Consider the following 21863-nt stretch of genomic DNA (forward strand, 5'->3'; position numbering starts at 1 on the left):
CCATCCTTCTTTGTCTAGCATGAAGAAGCTATGTCCTCAGTTTCAGTCTTTATCAGTACTAGAATGTGAGTCATGTCAGTTTGCAAAACATCATCGTTTGCCTTCTGTGTCTAGAGTTAATAAAGGGGCTTCATCCCCTTTTGAGTTAGTTCATTCTGATGTTTGGGGTCCTTTTTCTGTTACTTCTAAAACTGGATTTCGCTATTTTGTTACTTTTGTTGATGATTACTCTCGTATTACCTGGTTATATTTAATGAAGAATCGTTCTGAGTTATTTTCTATCTTTTGTGCCTTTTGTAATGAAATCAAAACTCAATTTAATATTTCTGTGCACATATTAAGAAGTGACAATGTCAAAGAATACTTTTCAGCATAATTTCAGTCTTATATGATACAAAATGGCATTCATCATCAGTCTTCCTGTGTAGATACCCCATCCCAAAATGGTGTGGCCGAAAGAAAAAATTGGCATCTTCTTGAGGTAACTCGTGCTCTTCTTTTTCGAATGAAAGTTCCTAAACACTTTTGGGTGGATGCAGTTTCTACGGCATGTTTTTTTATCAATCGTATGCTGTCTTCTGTCCTTAATGGAGATATTCCTTATATTGCTTTGTTTCCTACAAAATCTTTGTTCCTTGTTGAACCCCGTATTTTTTGTTGTACCTGTTTTGTGCGTGATGTTCGTCCACAGGTTACTAAATTGGATCCAAAGTCTCTTAAATGTGTCTTCCTTGGGTACTCCTGGCTGCAAAAAAGGTATTGCTGTTTCTCTCCTACTCTTAATCGTTATCTTGTTTCTACAGATGTCACATTTTTTTAGTCCACTCCATTTTTTCCTCAATCATCTGTGTATGAGAGTCAGGGGAAGAAGGATAATCTCTTAATATATACTGTCCAACCAATGTCTAGTCCTCTTCCACAGCCTGTTCCTTCTATCTCTAGACCTACTTGACTTCCTGTTGTTCATGTTTATTCCAGGAGATTGGAGATTCCTGACTCAGATCCTCCACCAGCTACTTCGTTGGGAGATCCTGTACCTCATACTGATCATGATTCTGATCTAGACTTACTCATTGCTTTTCGTAAAGGTAAACGTTCATGTACTTACCCTATCTCTTCTTTTGTTTCTTATAATCAATTGTCTTTTTGTTCTTAGTGTTTTGTTACTTCTTTAGACTCTGTTCCTATCCCTAATACTGTTGGTGAGGCACTGTCTCATCCTGGCTGGTGTGCTACTATGAAAGAGGAAATGGAGGCTTTAGATGCTAATGGTACATGGGAACTGTTGCCTTTGCCCACTGGTAAGAAAGCTATTAGTTGCAAATGGGTATTTACAGTAAAGGTAAATCCTGATGGTTATGTGGTTAGGTTAAAAGTATGCCTTATAGCAAAAGGATATGCTAAGACATATGGGGTTGATTACTCTGACACTTTTTCTCCTGTAGCTAAACTTACTTCTGTTCGCTTGTTTATTTCTTTAGCAGCTACATATGATTGGTCCCTGCACCAATTGGATATCAAGAATGCTTTCCTTCATGGTGATCTTCAGGAGGAGGTATATATGGAGCAACCACCTGGGTTTGTTGCTCAGGGGGAGTTGGGTAAAGTTTGTAGGCTTCGAAAGTCTCTTTAAGGCTTGAAACAAAGTCCTAGGGCCTGGTTTGGGAGATTCAGTGAAGCAGTACAGGAATGTGGTATGCAAAAGAGTAGGTGTGATCACTCAGTATTTTATAGGTAATTTGAGGCTGGTCTAATTCTCCTGGTAGTCTATGTGGATAACATTGTCATCACTGAGAGTGACTCTACAGGTATTTCATCTCTTAAAACCTTCCTCCAAACCCAGTTTCAGACCAAAGACTTGGAATTGTTAAAGTATTTTTTGGGTATTGAAGTTATGAGAAGTAAGAAGGGTATTTTCTTGTCTCAAAGAAAATATATCCTCAATTTATTGACAGAGACAGGAAAATTAGGTGCTAAGCCTTGTAGTGCACCAATGACTCTAAATTTACAACTGTTAGCAGGGGATAGTGAGTTGTCTGAAGATCCAAAGAGATACAGGAGATTGGTAGGAAAATTGAACTACCTTACAGTCACTCGTCCTGACATTGCTTATGCCGTTAGTGTGGTAAGTTAGTTTATGTCTTCCCCAACTGTTGCTCATTGGGAAGTCTTGGGACTGTTATGGAAAGTTAATCACTATATTATTTCTCTGTATATTCTGTATTCTGTATTTCTATTTAGGATTTCTTATTTAGGATTTCTTCCTAATTAGTAAAACATAATTATAGGAATCAATTGTATATATATACCCATATACAGATTAATTAAAATTAAGGAGAATCATCTCTTTCTACATGGTATCAGAGCAGGTCATCTATCTAGGGTGGCTATTTGTTCTCACCACCCAGCTCCAGAGAGACCTTGGCCGCTGACTAGCCGTTTCGACTCCGATCAACATCGCAGGAGTCGCCTCAACCCCCTCATTCCACCACTGTGTGCTGTTGCTTGATCCAATACACTATTAAAGGACTTATGAGGTTTGGCTCTCAGATCCTATTTTCGTATTTGCTTGATTTGTAATTTTGGGTTATTTTGCTGCTGTAAGCACTTTGAATTAGCGTTTCGGTCAGTTTTCTTTGTCTCAACAAATGGCAGACAATAAGAATATTATTTCTGATATGATTCCGGTGATGACTAAGATCACAGAACACAAACTTAATGGTTTGAATTACCTGGAGTGGAGTAAGACTGTTAGGGTCTATTTGCATAGCATTGATAAGGATGATCACCTTACTAAAGATCCACCTACGGATGATAAACGACAAACTTGGCTAAGGGAGGATACTCGGTTGTTTTTGCAGCTTCGGAACTCGATTCACAGTGAGGTAATTAGTTTAATTAATCACTGTGAATTTGTTAAGGAAATGATGGATTACTTAGATTTTCTGTATTCTGATAAAGGGAATATCTCCCGTATTTATGATGTTTGTAAGGCATTCCACCGTGCTAAAAAAGAGGATAAGTCTCTCACGGCTTATTTTATAGATTTTAAATGGGTATATGAGGAACTTAATGTATTGTTGCCTTTTAGTCCTGATGTGAAAGTTCAGCAAGCCCAACGGGAGCAACTGGCTATTATGAGTTTTCTTGCAGGCCTTCCTTCAGAGTATGAGACTGCTAAATCTCAGATTCTCTCCAGTTCTGAGATTTTCTCTTTGCATTAAACGTTCACACTGGTCCTTCGTACAGAGAGTATCCAATCTTCACAGTCTACCAGTAGTGCTCTTATTAGCCGTAATCCAAATGGACAACAGGGTAATAGAAGAGGGAGTAGAGGAGGAATTATAGGCAACAGAAGTAATCAGCGTAATAGAGAGGCCATTTCTAATCAGGACTCAAAAGGAGTCATTTATTATTATTGCTATGAGCCTGGCCATATAAAATATAATTGTCCGCAACTTCAGAGGAAAAATCAGCAATCACAGATGGCAAATATGGCATCAGAGGATTCTACAATATCTTTCTCTGATAAAACTATTTTTGTATCTGCAGAGAATTTTGCACAGTTTTCCCAGTATCAGGCATCTCTAAACTTACTTCTGTAGCTAAACTTAGTTTTGTTTGCTTGTTTATCTCTTTAGCAGCTACATATGATTGGCCCCTGCACCAATTGGATATCAAAAATACTTTCCTTCATGGAGATCTTCAGGAGGAGGTGTATATGGAGCAACCACCTGGGTTATTGCTCAGGGGGAGTTGGGTAAAGTTTGAAGACTTCGGAAGTCTCTTTACGGCTTAAAACAAAGTCCTAGGGCTTGGTTCGGGAGATTCAGTGAAGCAGTATAGGAATTTGGTATGCAAAAGAGTAAGTGTGATCACTCAGTATTTTATAGGCAATCTGAGGCTGGTCTAATTCTCCTGGTAGTCTATGTGGATGACATTGTCATCACTGGGAGTGACTCTGCAGGTATTTCATCTCTTAAAACCTTCCTCCAAACCCAGTTTCAGACCAAAGATTTTGAATTGTTAAAGTATTTCTTGGGTATTGAAGTTATGAGAAGTAAGAAGAGTATTTTCTTGTTTCAAAGAAAATATGTCCTCGATTTATTGACAGAGACAGGAAAATTAGGTGCTAAGCCTTGTAGTGTACCAATGACTCCAAATTTACAACTGTTAGCAGGTGATAGTGAGTTGTTTTAAGATCCAGAGAGATAGAGGAGATTGATAAGAAAATTGAACTACCTTACAGTCACTCGTCCTGATATTGCGTATGCCATTAGTGTGGTAAATCAGTTTATGTCTTCTCCAACTGTTGCTCATTGGGAAGCCTTGGGACAAATCTTGTCTTATCTAAAAGGCGCTCCAGGAAGAGGTTTGTTATATGATAATCATGGGCATTTGAATGTTGAATGTTTTTCAGATGCTGACTGGGCTGGATCTAAGGTTAACAAGAGGTCAACTACTAGACATTGCGTTTTTGTCGGAGGAAATTTGGTGTCTTGGAGAAGCAAGAAGTAGAGTGTAGTTTCTCGATCTAGTGCTGAATCCGAATACAGAGCCATGGCACAATCAGTATGTGAGGTAATGTGGATACTTCAATTACTAGATGAGACAGGTTTTAAGACCTCCCTGCCTGCGAAATTGTGGTGTGATAATCAAGCTACTCTCCATTTTGCTTCTAATCCGGTGTTTCATGAGCGGACTAAACATATTGAGATTGATTGTCACTTTATTCGTGAAAAGATTCAACAGATCATCTCAACAGGACACATCAAAACTGGAGAACAGTTAGGAGATATTTTCACAAAAGCTCTGAATGGAGCTAGGATTGACTACATTTGTAACAAGTTGGGCATGATTAACATCTATGCTCCAACTTGAGGGAGAGTGTTGTGGAAAGTCAATCACTATATTATTTCTCTGTATATTCTGTATTCTGTATTCCTATTTAGGATTTCTTATTTAGGATTTCTTCCTAATTAATAGAACACAATTATAGGAATCAATTGTATATTTATACGAATGTACAGATTAATTGAAATTAAGGAGAATCATCTCTTTCTACAACTACATTTGTAACAAGTTAGGCATGATTAACATCTATGCTCCAACTTGAGGGGGAGTGTTATGGAAAGTCAATCACTATATTATTTCTCTGTATATTCTATATTCTGTATTCCTATTTAAGATTTCTTATTTAGGACTTCTTCCTAATTAGTAAAATACAATTATAGGAATCAATTGTATAAATATACCCATGTACAGATTAATTGAAATTAAGGAGAATCATCTCTTTCTACACTTTAGTTCCAAGTTTCTTATATAACTTTTCAAAGACTTGTGCTCTTGCTTGACTAACTATCTTTTTTGCCTCTTTCTTTGCTATCTTGTACTCTTTATATGCCTCATTATTATCACATTTAAGTAATTTCTTATACCATTCCCTTTTTCTCTTTACTGCCTTTTGTACTTCCTCATTCCACCACCATCTCTCTTTTGAGGGTGGTCTATGTCCTTTAGACTCTCCGAGTACTTTTTTAGCTACTTCTCTAATCTTTGATGCCATCTGTATCCACATATCATTGGCCTCCATATCCAGCTTCCATGCTTCGGACTCGAGAAACTCATTTTTGAACTTCACTTGCTTTACTCTTTTGAACTCCCACCACTTTGCTCGAGCTACACTATTTCTTCTGACCTTACTTGAATTGTTCCTAAACTTGACATTGAAGACCACTAACCGATGTTAACTTGTTAAAGCCTCTCCTGGAATGACCTTGCAATCCTTGCATAGAACTATATTTGTCTTCCTGGTTAAGAGGAAGTCGATTTGACTTCTATGTTGCCCACTTTTGAAAGTCATTAAATGTGACTCTCTTTTTATAAAGTAGGTATTTGCTAGTATTAGATCGTATGCCATAGCAAAATCTAGGATACTTTTTCCCTCCTCATTTCGACTGCCAAAATCAAAACCTCTATGAACATTCTCATAACCTTGCCTATCACTTCATACATGTCCATTCAAATCTCCACCAATAAAAACATTCTCTTAATTCGGTATGCTTTACATTAAATCATCCATATCTTCCTAAAACCTTTGTTTACTCTCACTATCTAGTCCTATTTGTGGGGCATAAGCACTAACTACATTTATTATTTCTCCTTCTAGTACTATTTTTACTAGTATAATTCTATCTCTTACTCTTTTCACAGCTATTACAGCGTCTTTCAATGTCCTGTCTATGATTATGCCCACTCCATTCTTGTTTCTCTCCTTTCCAGTAAACCACAGTTTGTACCCTGAATTTCCCACTTCCTTGTTTTTCTCTCCTACCCATTTAGTCTCCTGAATGCAAGCAATATTCACCCTTCTCCTTTTCAAGGTATCCACAAGCTCCATTAATTTTCCTATAAGTGATCCAACATTCCAACCCTGATCCTCCTCCTATCCTGTTCCTTCCTAATTTGTCTCCTTCTATGATATCTTCTCTTGTTTTCTATGTTTATTTTGTGTTATGTTCCACTATCTGTTCTAATATTTGTCCTATGGACTAACTTCTTTACCCACACCCGTCCATGATGTGAGAACCCTTGCTTACTTAACACAACACCCGGGCGCCGGCATGGGGTGTCGCTTTCGGTGAATGTCCTACACCCTTGCATATTTCTCACTACACCCGGGTTCCGATGTAGCGCATCGTGTAGAGGACGCCCCAACGTTTATATCATTTGAATCCATATCATAAAGTGTGACAAAATTTTTACGCAGGTTATCACCTACCGCAACCCTCCTCCTTTATCCAGGCTTGGGACCGGCTAAGCGCAAACTACTTAGGCGGAGTTTCATCAAGACATTCAGATCAACAAAAATGTTAGCACAAAGGATGGGATGTAAAGATAAGCCATAGTTGATCCAGATAGCAATGGCTTAGGGAGAAATGAAGGTTCTAGTTCTAGCACCTTCAGAGTATTGATTTTGTTTTCTACATAGGTTTTCATGTGAGGTGGAGAATAGGAGACTTCACCTATGATGCTATCAGAAACATTTGGTATCCCAACTCTTTCCTTCAATCTTCTCTCAATCAGCTGATTGATACCCATTAGATAACACAATTGTGGCTTTGTGGAACAAGGTGACTAACTGTCCCTGAAATTGGGGATACTAGTAATAGTAAAAATTAAGCTTTGTTGGGTTCATCTTAGTAAGATCATAACTGCACAAGTTTTGTGTTCAAACTCTTGCTTCCTTCTTCTCGATCCAACCCGAAAAAGTAATGGTGCAAACAATGAAAAGCTCAGATGACTAGCTAAAAGGTAGTGCTAAGCCAGCGACTCAAAACAAAATCCCACAGAAATTAATCCAAGACTGTTGATAGAGCAGTGTAATTGCCATTACAACTGGATTAGTCCTCTTGCTCTAACCTAATTTAGAGCACAAATCCTTGTGAGTGGCGACACAATTCCACCCCTTCTGGAATTTTAAATCCTACTTTAATATGATTTCCCTCGACCGAATCCTACTTTTATCGGATTTTCTTAAAGATAGCAATTCTCTGAAATCTCAACAAGATTCTATCTAATGGTTATATAAGAAGCTTAAACCATCAAATGTGTTTGATCCATAGTCAAATGTGTCTGATTCATAGTCAGATGTGTCATTCCTCCTCATCAATCTTACACACTTTTTTCATACTAGCTTTAAAATGAGAAGGGTCTTTACCGGGAACATCCCCAATGGACCGCAACAAGTGGCATTTTTAAGATTAGGAAAACCTATAACTCTGCATCACATAGGTCCTTTACAATCCATTTGCATATTTTGTCAGCATCAAGAACCAAGCATTGCTGGATGCGTTTGATCTTAAGCTTTTCATTGATTATAAATGAAAGCATTCCAGGCTAAGTTTTGGAAGTTTTCCCCCAATCTTGTTCCTTCACTTCTCTAGTACAGATCAACAGCAAAGAGTCCCTTTTATCTTCTTTGGTTTAGAAGGGTAGGGGTTCAATATAAAGAAAAAACAAATCTCGATTCTTTAGTCTGCTGCCAACTTCTCTGAGGAAATTTCATGTCCCATAAAATGATAAATTGATAGTAATAGTTATTTAATGAAATACTGAAAATCAGGGAAGTTTACCAGGCCCAAGTGATATTTTCCATGCAAAACAATGAAAATAACTTTTCGTAGCTGCAAGATCCTACAGCAATACCAGGCTCTGACAAATAACTTATTTATGGTGCAACTATATGATCTAGTCACGATTCAGCTCTCAATATCACAATTTTCCAATTTGAATAACTTAGCTTATCCCACTTGTCAAAATGACTTGAAAGGAACAAATCCCCAGAATTTTCTGTTACTCTCTTTAGTACTCATATTTCCTTGCACTATAAACTCTTCTTATTGTGAAAAAACCAAATACTGACTGCAGAAACATTATGGCACGTTTGGATATAATGTGACGAGAAATTCTGCTATTAATTCATCATAAAATCAAGAACCAAGAGAGTATGAATATATCACACGTAACTGAAAAATTGTAGAAAACACAAGTATCTCTCCAACGGAAACACATATAGATTGCAACAAGTAAAGACAATAAAAATTACATAAATCATCAGCTCAAGAAACATGGTGCAGAACTCCGACACCAGACAGCACATCACAAAAACATCAAGCATTGGATGAAGTTCATCATGAAACCACTGCAGAAATATGAGAAGGTATAATCGTTTAAGGACTATTAGTTGAATGAAAGGGGTTGATGTCCTTGGGAATAGTTGATTTGGCAGGTAACGTGAGCGTAGGGAGGTCAGGCAAATCAGGGATATCAGGCAAATCAGGCAGTTGTGGCACTTCAAGCTCTGGGAGATCTGGCAATTCTGGTAATGGTGGCAATTCAACCTGAGGAAAAGAAGGCAGCTCTGGCAATTCAGGTATCTCCAGTAAAGTTATTTCCATAAGCTGTTGAGCATCTACCAGACTTGTCTGGCTGTTCAGGCATGAAACACTAATCAACAAAAGTGGTAATATCACAGCTGAGAATTGACGATAGGCCATATCTGGTGCAACTAGCAACAATTTCGGAGAAAATCAGAGTTCTAGCAATTGAAGGTTGTCAAGCTTGTTTTCTGCATTGGTTCTCATGTGCAAGGGGCTTTTATAGATGTGGGAGGTTGAAAGTAAGGAGACTTCAAGGGAGAGTTGAAAGGAAAGATTATATACGGCAGTTCAACTTCTCACCTGTGGTGCTAATAGACAATCATTCAGAATCCCATGTCTTCTCCCAATTTCTTTCCAAACTTCTCTATTCTCAAGATGCTTCCTAGAGAAAATTTGGGATTCTTTTAATTTCCTATCTGCTGTAGCTAGATGAATCATCAGACATGCGTGTCAATTGGTCCTAAGAAATGGAGAATATCTCTAGCCAAAATACCAATGGGAATATCAACCATTGGATGGATTGTTAAATTACCTATTTAATATGTACATCTTCTCTCCAGAAACTCTCTCTCATTCCATCTTCAAAGATAAGATTCTCAATAATTATTTTCTTTTGGTACATTGTCTAAGATTTGCTTATTCTCACCAATTTTGCAAAACTTGGGCCACTCCACCCTCAAAATTCAGCATATTCTTCTTTTCTTCTTGCCTGCTCACTGTTCTCCCTTCTGCAAGTCATAATGTATTTATCCAAACTCATATAGCCTTTCAACGTTTGAAGTTTGCATTATAGAAAATTACCATCTACTGAGAACATTATAAATTACATAATCGCATGAGAAATCCACAAGAATGAAAAGGAAGCAACAGAAAACAGAGGCAATACTTCACACGGTGGATCACTCAGCATGGCTGAAGCCCAATATCAAGGGAAATCCCAAGGCCTACCTGTCATCAAAAGCAAGAGCATGTGATAAATAACACATACCTGCAGCAACATATATGATATATCAGATGAAGCAGTTTTTTACTAGTTAAAATTTGAAGTCAATATGTGTGACTCCATCACACATCCCAGCCTGAAACCTATATATATCACCACATCAACATTTATGTTAGCTAATCTTCATGCCTTGGGCTTGATTGTAATTCAGTATTAAACCAACCTAAAACCATGTAAACCCCTCATGGTTTTAATGTGTATATACACTGTGAACATGTCTATATACCTCAGCCTACTATGCATTCTTATTAAACAAACCAAAAACACTTTCCTCTCTTCTCCAGGGTATTGTACCATTTTAAGTTTAAAAGAGGATCATCCATCAGGGAGATATTCCTAATAGTTTATCATGCATGACAAACTTGGAAGTTTAGGATTTGTCTCAGAATGAAACATAAGGAGATATACTTCATTCATTGAAAAAGTTCAGTTTTTGTGCAAATTCAGTGTTGCATAAGGTATGGCAGGATTTCCGCATTCTGGTTTCAGCAAAACAAAAATCTGTGAGGTGGAAACCTTAACCTTGATGATTGACAGAATAACAATAGACCGAACATACAGCTGAAGAAGCAAAATGACAAACATCTGTTGTGCTGCCTGAAGTGCACAATAAGCAACAGCTACCGCATGGGCATGGTGAACTCTCTACAATAGACAGAGTAACAGAGCCAATCTGAAACAATACGTTTGGCTATTTTTGAGGCAATACCAACACGAATTATCATTATTGTATTTTACTAGAAAATTGATGAATAAACCGAACATGAAAACTAGCAGTATTTGTTGATATGGTGTGCGTGAAGGTATAAAGAAAAAAGATTATGGCTTTGCGAACCACCACTAAACAGAAACAAGTGATAAATAGTTGCTCTCCTCGATTACAGCAATTTGATATCACTTTCTTAGGATCTTTCTTGTTTTAGGTGGAAACAAAAAATAAATAGAAAAGGCTTTTAGCAAATGAATTGGTAAGCTAACAGGTAAATAATCCAATGGTAGAGCTAGCAATCTTGGTTCAAAGTTCAAATAACCCATATTTACCATATATTGAAGTCACCGACTTGCGCTAATAAGCCAGCAAGTTTGGTTAATCATAACTCACTGCATGCAAATGAACTGTAAGCTTTTATTGCAGAAGATCAACCACCTGAATATATCAATAAGTGGACTCTGACCACCAAAATTATCAGCTTCTGCAACAGACCATAAAGGCTGTAACCAAGTTTAGTCATCTTACTTGCTAGCGTCATACCTCATTTTGCTAGTGATTTTTAACGTGCATTTGCCTATAATCTACTTGCAGTTATACAGCTCTTCAGCATAGTTCATTAGGCAATAGGCATCCCACTTTAACATCCTCAAGTCCCATCTCGTATTACAATTTCCATTCAGCAACCCATATATCAAGGTCCAGTAGCACCATGTTCCCTTATTCAGATCAAAGCCATGCAGAAATGAAGACACTTAAGAAAAAATCATTAAGTTTAACACAGCTCAGAGAGCCCCTTTTAGATCAAACAAACTTTCAGAACCCAATGAGTTAAAAAGTTTCTAAAGATAAGTTGCACTAATTAGCCTCATCTTATACTTATTCACATAGGTACAAAGAAGGGTCGAAATACAACATCTACTGGAATCTGTAACAGCAAATTATTTCTGCCATATAAGCAATGATGCACGAAGGTGGTACTTATCCTAGAGCATAGACAACATCAAAAAGGAAAAATAATTACAACACACATATAACAAGGTAGTTATTCTCTTGATTCAAGGGAATAACATTATTCTTCAAAAGGCACAAACCAGAAGAAGATTAATAACATATTATAGTACAACATAGAAAGCAAAGGTAAATTTAGCACCATAATGTTTTGTTTTTCATTGCAACTTTGCCACTTTTCTCCTTCGAATTGCTTGCATTGTAATCCACAGTCCATTTCTCAAATGTACAGTCAACAAAGTCATAGTAGCCACCATGAATAGAAACTTCACCATTCCTCACTTTTTCTTCTATCCATGGGTAAGTAAGGAGATTTCCCAATGAACAGTTGACTGATTCCTGTTGAAAATATTTCAGGTAACAAATCGTTAAGAAAGTTTTATGAAAAAAGTTTATTCATCATTCTACAAGACTACTACTTTAGACCACCTCTCATCAATTAAATTTGTCTCTGCCCATTACTTTGCAATCTAACCTCAGACTTTTATTACCTAGATATTCAAAATCTCAGTTTTACAAAGGAAGAAATGAGATGAAAGACAACCCATTTGTGACCCATTCCATACAAGGATGGGCCAAAGCAGAATGGCAGAAAAAGGATTAGACTAAGAGTCCGTGGCATTGCTGTTGTAATTACTGTTGAAAAAGATACTATCTTGAATGTGTTGATTAAAAGCGACTACAATTGGTTTTTAAGGTAAATTAAATATGTTTTGGTCATAAAAGTTCAAAATCTCTAAAAAAGACAGCATTTAAAAGGGTCCATTTCAAAAACCAATTTAAATCTTAATGCCAAACAGGTACTAAAACTAGTACTAACGTGTACTCATTCTAATTTTTCCATTCCGTTTATAAAACAACACAGCTGTACTTGTTTGCAATACTTGATTGGCCACCACCAAATCTTTTACAAAAAAATTATTATAAAAGCAGAAACTGTGAACAAAAGCAAAGAGGAGAAAATTTTCAGCATTGCATTAAACAGAAGCAACAAGTAACTCTTATAATCTTAGAGGGAACAGAGAATCAAGATAAATCCTTATAAGAGAATAACAACATATCTATTAAGAAAATGTGGATATGCATGATGGAAAAAGTAAGCAGAAATTGAATGTTCTGAACTCTTAGAGAAGGGTTAAGAAGGATCTATCACCTTCTCACAGTGCCTGCACTGCCAGTCAAAATTAAGATTGGAGGCAGCAGCCTTTGTTCTTAACCTTGCATTCATCCCAACTACCACCCAACTTCCAATGAAGCTACTGAAAACACGGGGAAAATAAAAGAAAAAAATTTCAGTAGAATAAAGGGAGAGGGGGGCGAGGGGCGTGGGGGAAAGAAGAGTAGTCTAACAGAAACCTTGTTTCAACATCATCATGCATGCTCATTAGCGCACGAATGCCTCCACAGCAACTGTGACCAACAACTAAAATGTTTTCAACCTGAAAGAATTATTTATGATTTCTCAAAAAAGAATGATGAGATAAAATCTCAACAGCTTAATGCCTAACACATTTGATTTCATAATTCAAAGCAAAACATATAACATATCTAATCTCCCATCTACTTGACTCCTTTTTTTTTTTGAAAAGAAAACCCACTTACTCTTCAACATCATACAACAAGCCTGTCCCGCTGTTACTAGTCATGATTCAAAAGTAAATCATATTTCATGAATCAATTCCAAGTTTGAAATGAGAAAATATCCTTCTATTTATTTTCTGCTTGATTTGCTTCACTACCCTCTAATTAATTTCTTACTCAAAAGTGTACCATAAGAACCATTTCTGAATTAATCTGAATCCATGCGGCAACCTTTGTTGCTTTAATTCAACTTACCCTATATATTCAGGGAATTCATAATCAATATTATGGCTCCAAAGACACGTGATGCATGACAAAAAAACTAGATTTGTAGCATAACTTGCCTTAAGAGAATTCACAGCAAATTCTAGTGCAGCATTTGTTTCCGATGGCCCACTCTGCATATACAAAAAGGACAAACACCAACAAATAAACATTTTCAGATTACACTTTCGTAACAGTTCAATTCATAGCATCAATGATTAACAATTTTGGAAAAATCAAATCCAATGTATAAAATACCTCATATGAGGGGACCATATTTGCAACATTGCGTACCACAAATGCTTCTCCCGGTTGGAATCCCAGGATGTTTGAGGGGCAAACCCTGGAGTCTGCACAAGCAATCACCATAAACTGTTCTTCAAATTGTTAGTCAAATTATATTTGCCAACACTTCAGCAGCCAATTGCAATAAAAATTTAAAAAAAAAAAAATTACAATGCAATTAAAATACATATAAGACAAACGAATATATTGCTCATTAATTAACTAGAAAAGCAATTATTACCTTGGGTGCTTGACCCTTGGCAAGATTTTCAAAGTGCTCCAGGTTTTTCCTGTTCATAAACGAATGTCATCTTAAAATGCCCAAACTATTTAATGAAAGACAAACATCATTCCACAATTCTTCACTCTTTATCTTACATGTATTTATGCTTTTTGAAACTCAAAAACCGTTGTTTCATCTCATCAAATAAGTCACTATCACTTTTAGTTACTGCAGGATTCTCCAGCTTGTCACTTTTAAGTTCCCTGGTCAGCCCTGGAGGTTCCCTGGTCAGCCCTGGAGGCTCCCTTGAAGCCTTCAATTTCAGACCTGAAATGCTGAAAGGTTGAAGAAGACATTTGTAACAGCATAAAACGAAGTCCCAGTAATGTTAAGTTCAATGAAACACAGTTTTTAAAGTTATAAATTATGTCAAATGACAGGCACACCTATACAATTCCAAAGGTGGTATTGTAGTCTGTGTCATATGATTCCCAGCTTTTTTCTATAAATATATCATTAAGAGAATAAGCTCAGAAAACTACCACGCATTAAATTCTCAAATATCTATTCAAATAATTTCATTGGAAGAAGTGTAATCTGTAGATTTTCAGGCGAGGTGTCAGGTGCTCCTCAAATTAACAATTGATCCACACATGTATAAGTTCTTCATGCTAGCATTACATCATAACAGGATTTCAAATTTCAAATTTCAACATGAACTACATCATAAAACTTAGAAAAATATTTAATTAAGACAATTCAAGATCTTAATAAAATTTTATAACTCCAACAATTAATGGATGATCCAAATTAACATAAGTTAAATAACAATATGCATCACTAGAAATCTGCTAAAACATAATGTTAAGAGTTAATTTTTAAGAGTTACCAAGCCATGTTCCAGAATAAGTTCTAATTACAGAATGAAGCATACAACATATCAAGAAGCTAAGAAGCCAACATTTTAAGTAACTTGAGACATTCAGCTCGGTCAATTAAGATCATCTCTTGGAGTAAACAATTCAGCACCAAAGCAACTTAAAGCACCAGCAGTTGAACTAAATCAAGGAATTAGGAACATAAATAAAACTATTATTGGAGAAAAAACATGGGCAAAGCTGAAAACACCAAATAAAGAATATCCCTTCTTTTCAATCCACATGTGAATGGAATAATACATTAATAGACCAAAAAAAAAAGGATGTCGACGTTAACTTACTTTGAATCAGTGCATAATTTCAAGTGGGTCTGTTCAAATGCACCTAATTTCCCTTTAGAACCAAAGAACTGCACCAATACAAATAAGCATACACATTAAGAAGCAGAACCAAATGATACACAGATACATAAATGTATATGAAGCAAGATAGAGAGAATACCGTCTGTTCCCTTAATGATAAAGATTTAGAATTGTTGGCTTGAATCAATGGTAGGGAGGACAAGGGTTTATTTGAAACGGAAGAAGATGGAGAAACAATAGCCATTGGAGGGCCCTAGAAAGGTAGAGAGCTGCTTTCGAGGCGTGAAATGCTGAAAGAAATGTGGATTTGAGGGTGGCATTTATGAGTATAGTTTTGAAAAAGAAGGCGGGTATGTGTGGGTTGGATCAAGAAACACGTTCGTCTCCAAGAACGACGGAGAATTCAAAGTTTTTGGTTTAGTGGCGAGGCCAACTAAGCCGCCGTGATCCACACGTTGAAAGTTCCCCAACTTCCCTTGCATTGTGTTTGGATTGGAAAATAATTGAGAGGAAAATAATAATAATAATAATAATAAAGGCAAAAAAAAAAAATTGATGTTAGAAAAGAGAAAGGAAAATTTAAGAGGAAATTTTATTTATAAATAGTAAAATTATAATTTTATCTCTAACTTAATAAATAAAAATTTATATAATTAAGGGATATATTTGTAATTTTTTATATTTTTCTTTTACTTTTTTTCTATTTTGGAGAGAAAGTAAAAGTAGTTATTGAAGCAGTAGATGTATAATAGGTTTTGAGGTGTGATAAATTATTATCTTTAAGGTATTAATTACCTCCACTAGATTGTTGTAAAGTTATGACAATATACCTCTAGGATATAACAAAATCTGAAATCTGCAGACAGTAACTCCTGAAGATTTCCTTTAAGAACTTTTTATACGAATCAAATTTGGAGAGATTATAAAAAAAGAATAAGAATCAGAAGTAGAAGTAGTATATATTTGAATTGAAAAACTCATTCATATTTATAAAGAACGAAAAGTTATAGCACCTTTTTTGGATATACACATCTATCTATCTTCAATAGATACAACTGTTTGTATAAAAGATATGTCTATTTATTAAAAGACACATATACAAATAGCTGTGACTGTTTATATAGAATAAATATGTCTGTTTATTAACATATTAATAGATATTTATACAAACAGTTGTGACTGTTTGTATAGAATAGACATGTATGTTTATTAATAGACATATCTACTTGTTAATAAATACATCTATTTGTAATTTATTTATAAAAATTACAATAAAATAATTATTTTATTTTACACATATACATGCCAAGTGTCATAATAGAGTAATATATATTTATTTATATATATAATTTTATATACATTTCACTTTTATCATTCCTTCACTTTCTTATATTTTAACAATATGAAAATTATTTCTCTCTATACTATCTAACAAAAAAACTATTTATAACAATCTCCTACTTAGCTTGTATTGTTAGATCCCATTGTTTCATGCATAATGAAAATTATCTTTTGATTTAAACTTTTCTTTAGTGTAAGTATTTCAAAGTTCTAAAGAAATCATGATGGCCTTATTTTAAACCTAGATTCCTATTAAATAGAATTGAAAATACTACACACACGAATTAATTGGTTAGACTGAAAAAGTTCACCAAAATTTTAGCATGAATATAACCTTGTGCTACCTCCTGTTTTCATGAACATTTACAAAAGTTATTTTCGCTTTGTTGAAGCGGCACCACTTCCTATGTTCATATAGGTGAAGTTTCTTTTGTAATAATATTAAACTTCATTAAGAGTATAAATACTCATCCTCATTCCATTAACTTAATACACTAAGTACTTAATTGTAACATTTACTAATGACTTATTTTTACTCTTTAAACTTTATTTAGTAATAATACTATAAAATAGGGTTCTCATTGCTAGTAAATTTAATGGAATATTTTTAATCATAATCCAGCACACGTATTTTTTATCATATCTCTCGAGAGTCATTTTGTAAACGGATCTACCAGATTATTACAAGACTTGATATAAGTAATAGTAATAATTCCATCAGAGATTAATTGTCTCACATACTCATGTCTTAAGCTAATATGTCTAGACTTTTCATTATAAATTTTATTATGAGCTCTAGATATTGTTGCTTGACTATCACAATGTAAGGAAATAGCAGGCATCGGTTGTGGCCACAACTTGATATCTAGTAAAAAATTTCTCAGCCATTCTGCCTCCTTACCAACTGCTGCTAGAGCTATAAATTATAATTCCATTGTAGAATAGGTTATACAAGTTTGTTTATTTGATGCCTAAGAAATAGCACATCCTCCTAAGGTAAAAACACAACCGGAAGTTGATTGATTATCATTAATACTAGTTATCCAGCTAGCATCTGTATAATCTTCTAACACAATTGAAAATTTATTATAAAACAAACCAAAGTTTATAGTTCCTTTTAAATAACCAAGAACTTTTGAAATTGCTTTCCAATGTTCAATGCTAGGCTTACTAGTGTATCTTAAAAATTTATATACTGCAAAAGCAATATCAGGTGTAAAGCAATGTATAGCATACATTAAGCTACCAATTGCACTAACATACTCAATTTGAGCAATTGCCCTGCCAGAATTTTCAATTAATTTGGAAGAAACATCATATGGAGTTTTTACTTTTTTTACTTTTAAATGATTAAATTTATTTAATATTTCTCAATATAATTGTCACGACCCAACCTATGGGCCGGACCGGCACTAGGACCTGGGCCAGCCTAAAGCCCCCGAGGCCCGTAGTAAGCCTAACTGTTCATTAACCCAACTCTAAGGCCCATTTGGGCCCAATTTCAAGAAACCAATCGGACAGAGTCCGGCCATAAAATGGACTTTCCAACGGGGAGTTTTCTACTCACCCGACCTGTAAACATAATAAATACTCAATTGGGGAGCTCAGCTCACCCTCCACATACTCATATCCTCATAAAAATAAATGGGAGCTCAGCTCCCTCATCCAATCCATCAAACATACATATCATTATACGTTTACAGGTCCAACATGATAATAATATTACAGACCATAATCAAATAAATACTTCTAACACATGCGGAAATTCTAGGAGTAAATAAAATTACACAAATATTGATAAACAACCTGCGAAGGAGAAAAGCAGGTTAACCAAAAATAAAATCCTCCTGTAGCCTGAAAAAAATATTGAACAGGAGTGAGCGTTCGACTCAGAGAGTAAAATATCAATTTTAACCATAATCTCTATAACTATCTAAAACTAATGCACCCTGTAGAGTGAAATGCAACATCAACATCATTTTCACATCATAACATCAAAAAGGTAATTTGGAGCACTCACGCACCCTGTAGCATCAATCATAACATATGGGAGCTGATCCCCTATACAGCTCTCTTAAATCCAACCTGGTGCCAGCGAAGAACTCAAGCCGGACTTTCGCTTAATAAACCAAATCGAGGGTCCCAGCGAAGAACTCAAGCCGTGACTACCCCTCGAAGGATCGGGTCCCAGCGAAGAACTCAAGCCGTGACTACCCGTCCTATCCATAGTCCACACCACATCACACGCACGCCAACGCACGCACACTGCTCCAAATTACCACAACAACATCATGGCACTTTAACAGTTATCAATGCATCATAAATCGTGCCTAGAGTTTAACTACATAAATATATGCATATAAGTGATGCATGGGCATGCTGAACATATAATAATATCGAAATTACAATTAAAATTAATATTTTACTCACAGACTTGACGGTGGTCACTGAGGCGGCTGGGCGGAGGAAGAAGGCTGTCCCGGCTCACCTGACAATTTTATTACAATCATTTAATACAAATGACTCAATACAAATCAAGAAAAGACCCAATACGTCCTAAGTCATGCCGAAAATCCGGCAGAGTCTCCCCTATACCTAGGACCTACCCAACCTGTAAAAGGGCTCAAAACACACTTCTATATCCACAATCCATATATCCACAACTCAATCACATCACACAGCCCCTCCTGGGCCCATCAAATCAATCATCCATCACAATATGTAAAATTTCAATTTAGTCCTTATAATTGATCATTTTTGCAAAAACTGCTCAAATAAGCTCTAAAAATTATAAAACTTTGCTTGCGGTCCTTAGAAATATTACTAAGCTATTGCAAAAAGAATCGTAATTTTCTAAGCTACCACGAATATTTTATGGATTTTTAATCCTATTTAAGCACTAGAAAATTACGAAAAAGCAAGGTTCGGGTTTACCTTTGCCGATTCCGACTTCGGGAACGTGCTCGGGATACCTAACAATGGTGGGGTAGCCAAAATCTCGATCCAATTCGGAAACTTTTCCAGTAGTGGTCCATCGCGGAAATTCACGAATCCGGACAACCGCCGAATTTCCGCGAATTGAGGATACCTACACGAAGCCCAATAATAATATATAAAAATCGGGGTGTTACATTCTTCCCTTACAGAAAATTCGTCCTCGAATTTTACACAAGGCAGAATAAAGTACATGATTACGCATTGAACAGATAAGGGTACTTGCTACGCATGTCCCGTTCTGACTCCCAGGTGCACTCTTCCACTGACTGGCTCCTCCACAAAACCTTAACCATAGGGATCTGTTTTGATCTTAGCTGTCTCGCTTGGTAGTCCACTATGGCTACAGGTTGCTCCTCAAATATCAAGTTCTCTTTTAGCTCTATTACATCTGGTTGTAGTACATGAGAAGGATCTGGAATGTATTTCCTGAGCATGGAGATATGAAACACGGGATGAACGTGAGAAAGGTTGGGTGGTAGCTCCAACCGGTAGGCAACTGCTCCAACTCTATCCGTAACCTCAAAAGGTCCAATATACCGAGGTGCCAACTTGCCCTTCTTTCCAAATCTCATGACTCCCTTCATTAGAGAAACCTTCAGGAATACATAGTCGCCCACTGCAAACTCCAAATCCCTCCGTCTGGGTGCATAACTCTTACGCCTCTTGAAAAGTTTGTTTGATCGTTCACGATTAAAGGAACTACCTCTGAAGTGTACTGCACTAGGTCTACATCATGCACCTTTGCTTCCCCCATTTCTGTCCAACACAGAGGAGACCTACACTTTCTTCCATATAGTGCCTCATAGGGTGCCATCCCTATGCTGGAGTGATAACTGTTGTTGTAGGCAAACTCCACCAAAGCTAGCTGCTCATCCCATTGACCTCCAAAATCCAAAACACTCATGCGAAGCATGTCTTCCAGTGTTTGGATTGTCCTTCAATTTGTCCGTGCATGCGAGGGTGGAAAGCCGCACTAAAGTTCAACTGTGTGCCAAGTGCCTCCTGCAACTTTCTTCAAAACCGAGAAGTGAACTGGGGCCCTCTGTCAGATATTATGGAAGTCGGAACTCCATGCAATCTGACTATTTCTCGAATGTAGAGCCGGGCATACTGTGCCACAGAGTATGTAATCTTTACAGGTAAGAAGTGAGCTGATTTGGTCAAGCGGTCTACAATTACCCATATCGAGTCATATCCTCGCGTGGTACGAGGCAACCTAGTCACAAAATCCATAGAAATCATTTCCCACTTCCATTCTGGGATAGGGAGCTCTTGCAACTTCCCTGACGGTCTCTGGTGTTCAAACTTCACCTTCTGACAAGTCAAGCACTTGGACACAAAGTCTGCTATGTCTCTCTTTATGCCATTCCACCAATAGCTATCTTTCACATCATGGTACATCTTGGTGGAACCTGGGTGGACATTGTACAGTGTATAGTGTGCCTCTCGCATGATTTCATCTCTGAGATTGTCCACATCAGGCACACATATCCTAGAACCTTGCACTAGAGCACCATCATTGGCAAATCCAAACTCACCACCTTCACCTTGCTGTACTCTTTCTATGATCTTCATTAATTGTTGGTCTCTGTACTGGGAAACTCTAACTCTGTCCCGCAAGTCTGGCCTCACTGAAGAATGAGCCAACAATACCCCCTCATCTGAAAGATCTAGGATTAAACCTTGATCCATCAACTCATGTACTTCCTGAATCAACGGTCTCTTCTCTGCTGACATGTGCGCCAAGCGCGGAAGATTTTTACGCTTAAAGCATCTGCTACTACATTGGCCTTCCCAGGGTGGTACTGGATGGTGCAATCATAGTCTTCCAGAAGCTCCATCCATCTCCTCTGTCTCAAGTTTAAATCCCTCTGTTGGAAGATGTACTTCAAACTCTTATGGTCAGTGTATATCTTGCACACTTCACCATACAGGTAGTGTCTCCAGATTTTTAGTGCAAAGACTACAACCGCCATTTCCAAATCATGGGTGGGATAGTTCTGCTCATGCCTCTTCAGCTGCCTTGAAGCATAAGCCACTACTTTTCCATTCCGCATCAAAACACACCCTAGGCCAACTCTGGAGGCGTTACAGTACACGGTGTATCCTTCACCGCTCATAAGTAGTGTTAACACAGGGGCAGTGGTTAGACACTCCTTATCCTTGTCATTATAACTGACTCTATCGAGATTTCTTCCTGTCCTTTGCATCTTATCCACTTCCCTTTTCCTATTTTTGGTATTGTTGGTATCTTTTCAACCTGCTGT

At 36.7% G+C, this 21863-nt stretch overlaps 2 protein-coding genes and 1 long non-coding RNA gene across 7 annotated transcripts; all 3 read right to left on the reverse strand.

Moving 5' to 3' along the window:
* Positions 1 to 8484: 8484 nt before the first annotated feature.
* On the reverse strand, positions 8485 to 15747 carry LOC110649744 (beta carbonic anhydrase 5, chloroplastic). 5 transcript variants are annotated; one of them, XR_009143369.1, is made up of 11 exons: positions 15398 to 15741; positions 15238 to 15305; positions 14174 to 14353; positions 14037 to 14085; positions 13769 to 13882; positions 13591 to 13644; positions 13022 to 13104; positions 12819 to 12924; positions 11808 to 12004; positions 9834 to 9890; positions 8485 to 9670 (listed from the first exon to the last, which is right to left on the reverse strand). XR_009143369.1 is itself a non-coding variant. In XM_058134897.1 (11 exons), the coding sequence occupies exons 1-10, from the start codon at positions 15500 to 15502 to the stop codon at positions 9868 to 9870; spliced, it is 975 nt and encodes a 324-aa protein (XP_057990880.1). In that variant the 5' UTR covers positions 15503 to 15742; the 3' UTR covers positions 8485 to 9670; positions 9834 to 9867. The 5 variants fall into 5 exon arrangements, 3 of the variants coding, with proteins under 3 accessions (XP_057990880.1, XP_057990879.1, XP_021660137.2); XR_009143368.1 differs by having other exon boundaries at positions 9829 to 9890; XM_058134897.1 differs by having other exon boundaries at positions 9834 to 9886; positions 15398 to 15742.
* On the reverse strand, positions 8733 to 9059 carry LOC110649746 (protein PELPK2-like). The gene has a single exon (XM_021804447.2). It carries the CDS (start codon positions 9057 to 9059, stop codon positions 8733 to 8735), a length of 327 nt encoding a protein of 108 aa, XP_021660139.2.
* A 2440-nt stretch (positions 15748 to 18187) lies between the features above and the next one.
* LOC131173167 (uncharacterized) lies at positions 18188 to 19363 on the reverse strand. Its single transcript, XR_009143394.1, has 2 exons — positions 19030 to 19363; positions 18188 to 18453 (listed from the first exon to the last, which is right to left on the reverse strand). It is a non-coding gene; the product is annotated as an uncharacterized LOC131173167 (long non-coding RNA).
* Positions 19364 to 21863: the final 2500 nt, after the last annotated feature.

This window comes from Hevea brasiliensis, chromosome 14, assembly GCF_030052815.1.
Source record: "Hevea brasiliensis isolate MT/VB/25A 57/8 chromosome 14, ASM3005281v1, whole genome shotgun sequence".
Classification (NCBI taxonomy): domain Eukaryota; kingdom Viridiplantae; phylum Streptophyta; class Magnoliopsida; order Malpighiales; family Euphorbiaceae; genus Hevea; species Hevea brasiliensis.

Coding starts and splice junctions, on each gene's coding strand:
- LOC110649746 (XM_021804447.2), bottom strand. CDS start 9,059: ATGGCCTATCGTCAATTCTCAGCTGTGATATTACCACTTTTGTTGATT.
- LOC110649744 (XM_058134897.1), bottom strand. CDS start 15,502: ATGGCTATTGTTTCTCCATCTTCTTCCGTTTCAAATAAACCCTTGTCC. Junction 13,883..14,036: donor CCAAGGGTCAAGCACCCAAG/GTAATAATTGCT, acceptor TTTGAAGAACAG/TTTATGGTGATTGCTTGTGC. Junction 12,925..13,021: donor CATGATGATGTTGAAACAAG/GTTTCTGTTAGA, acceptor CCGTGTTTTCAG/TAGCTTCATTGGAAGTTGGG.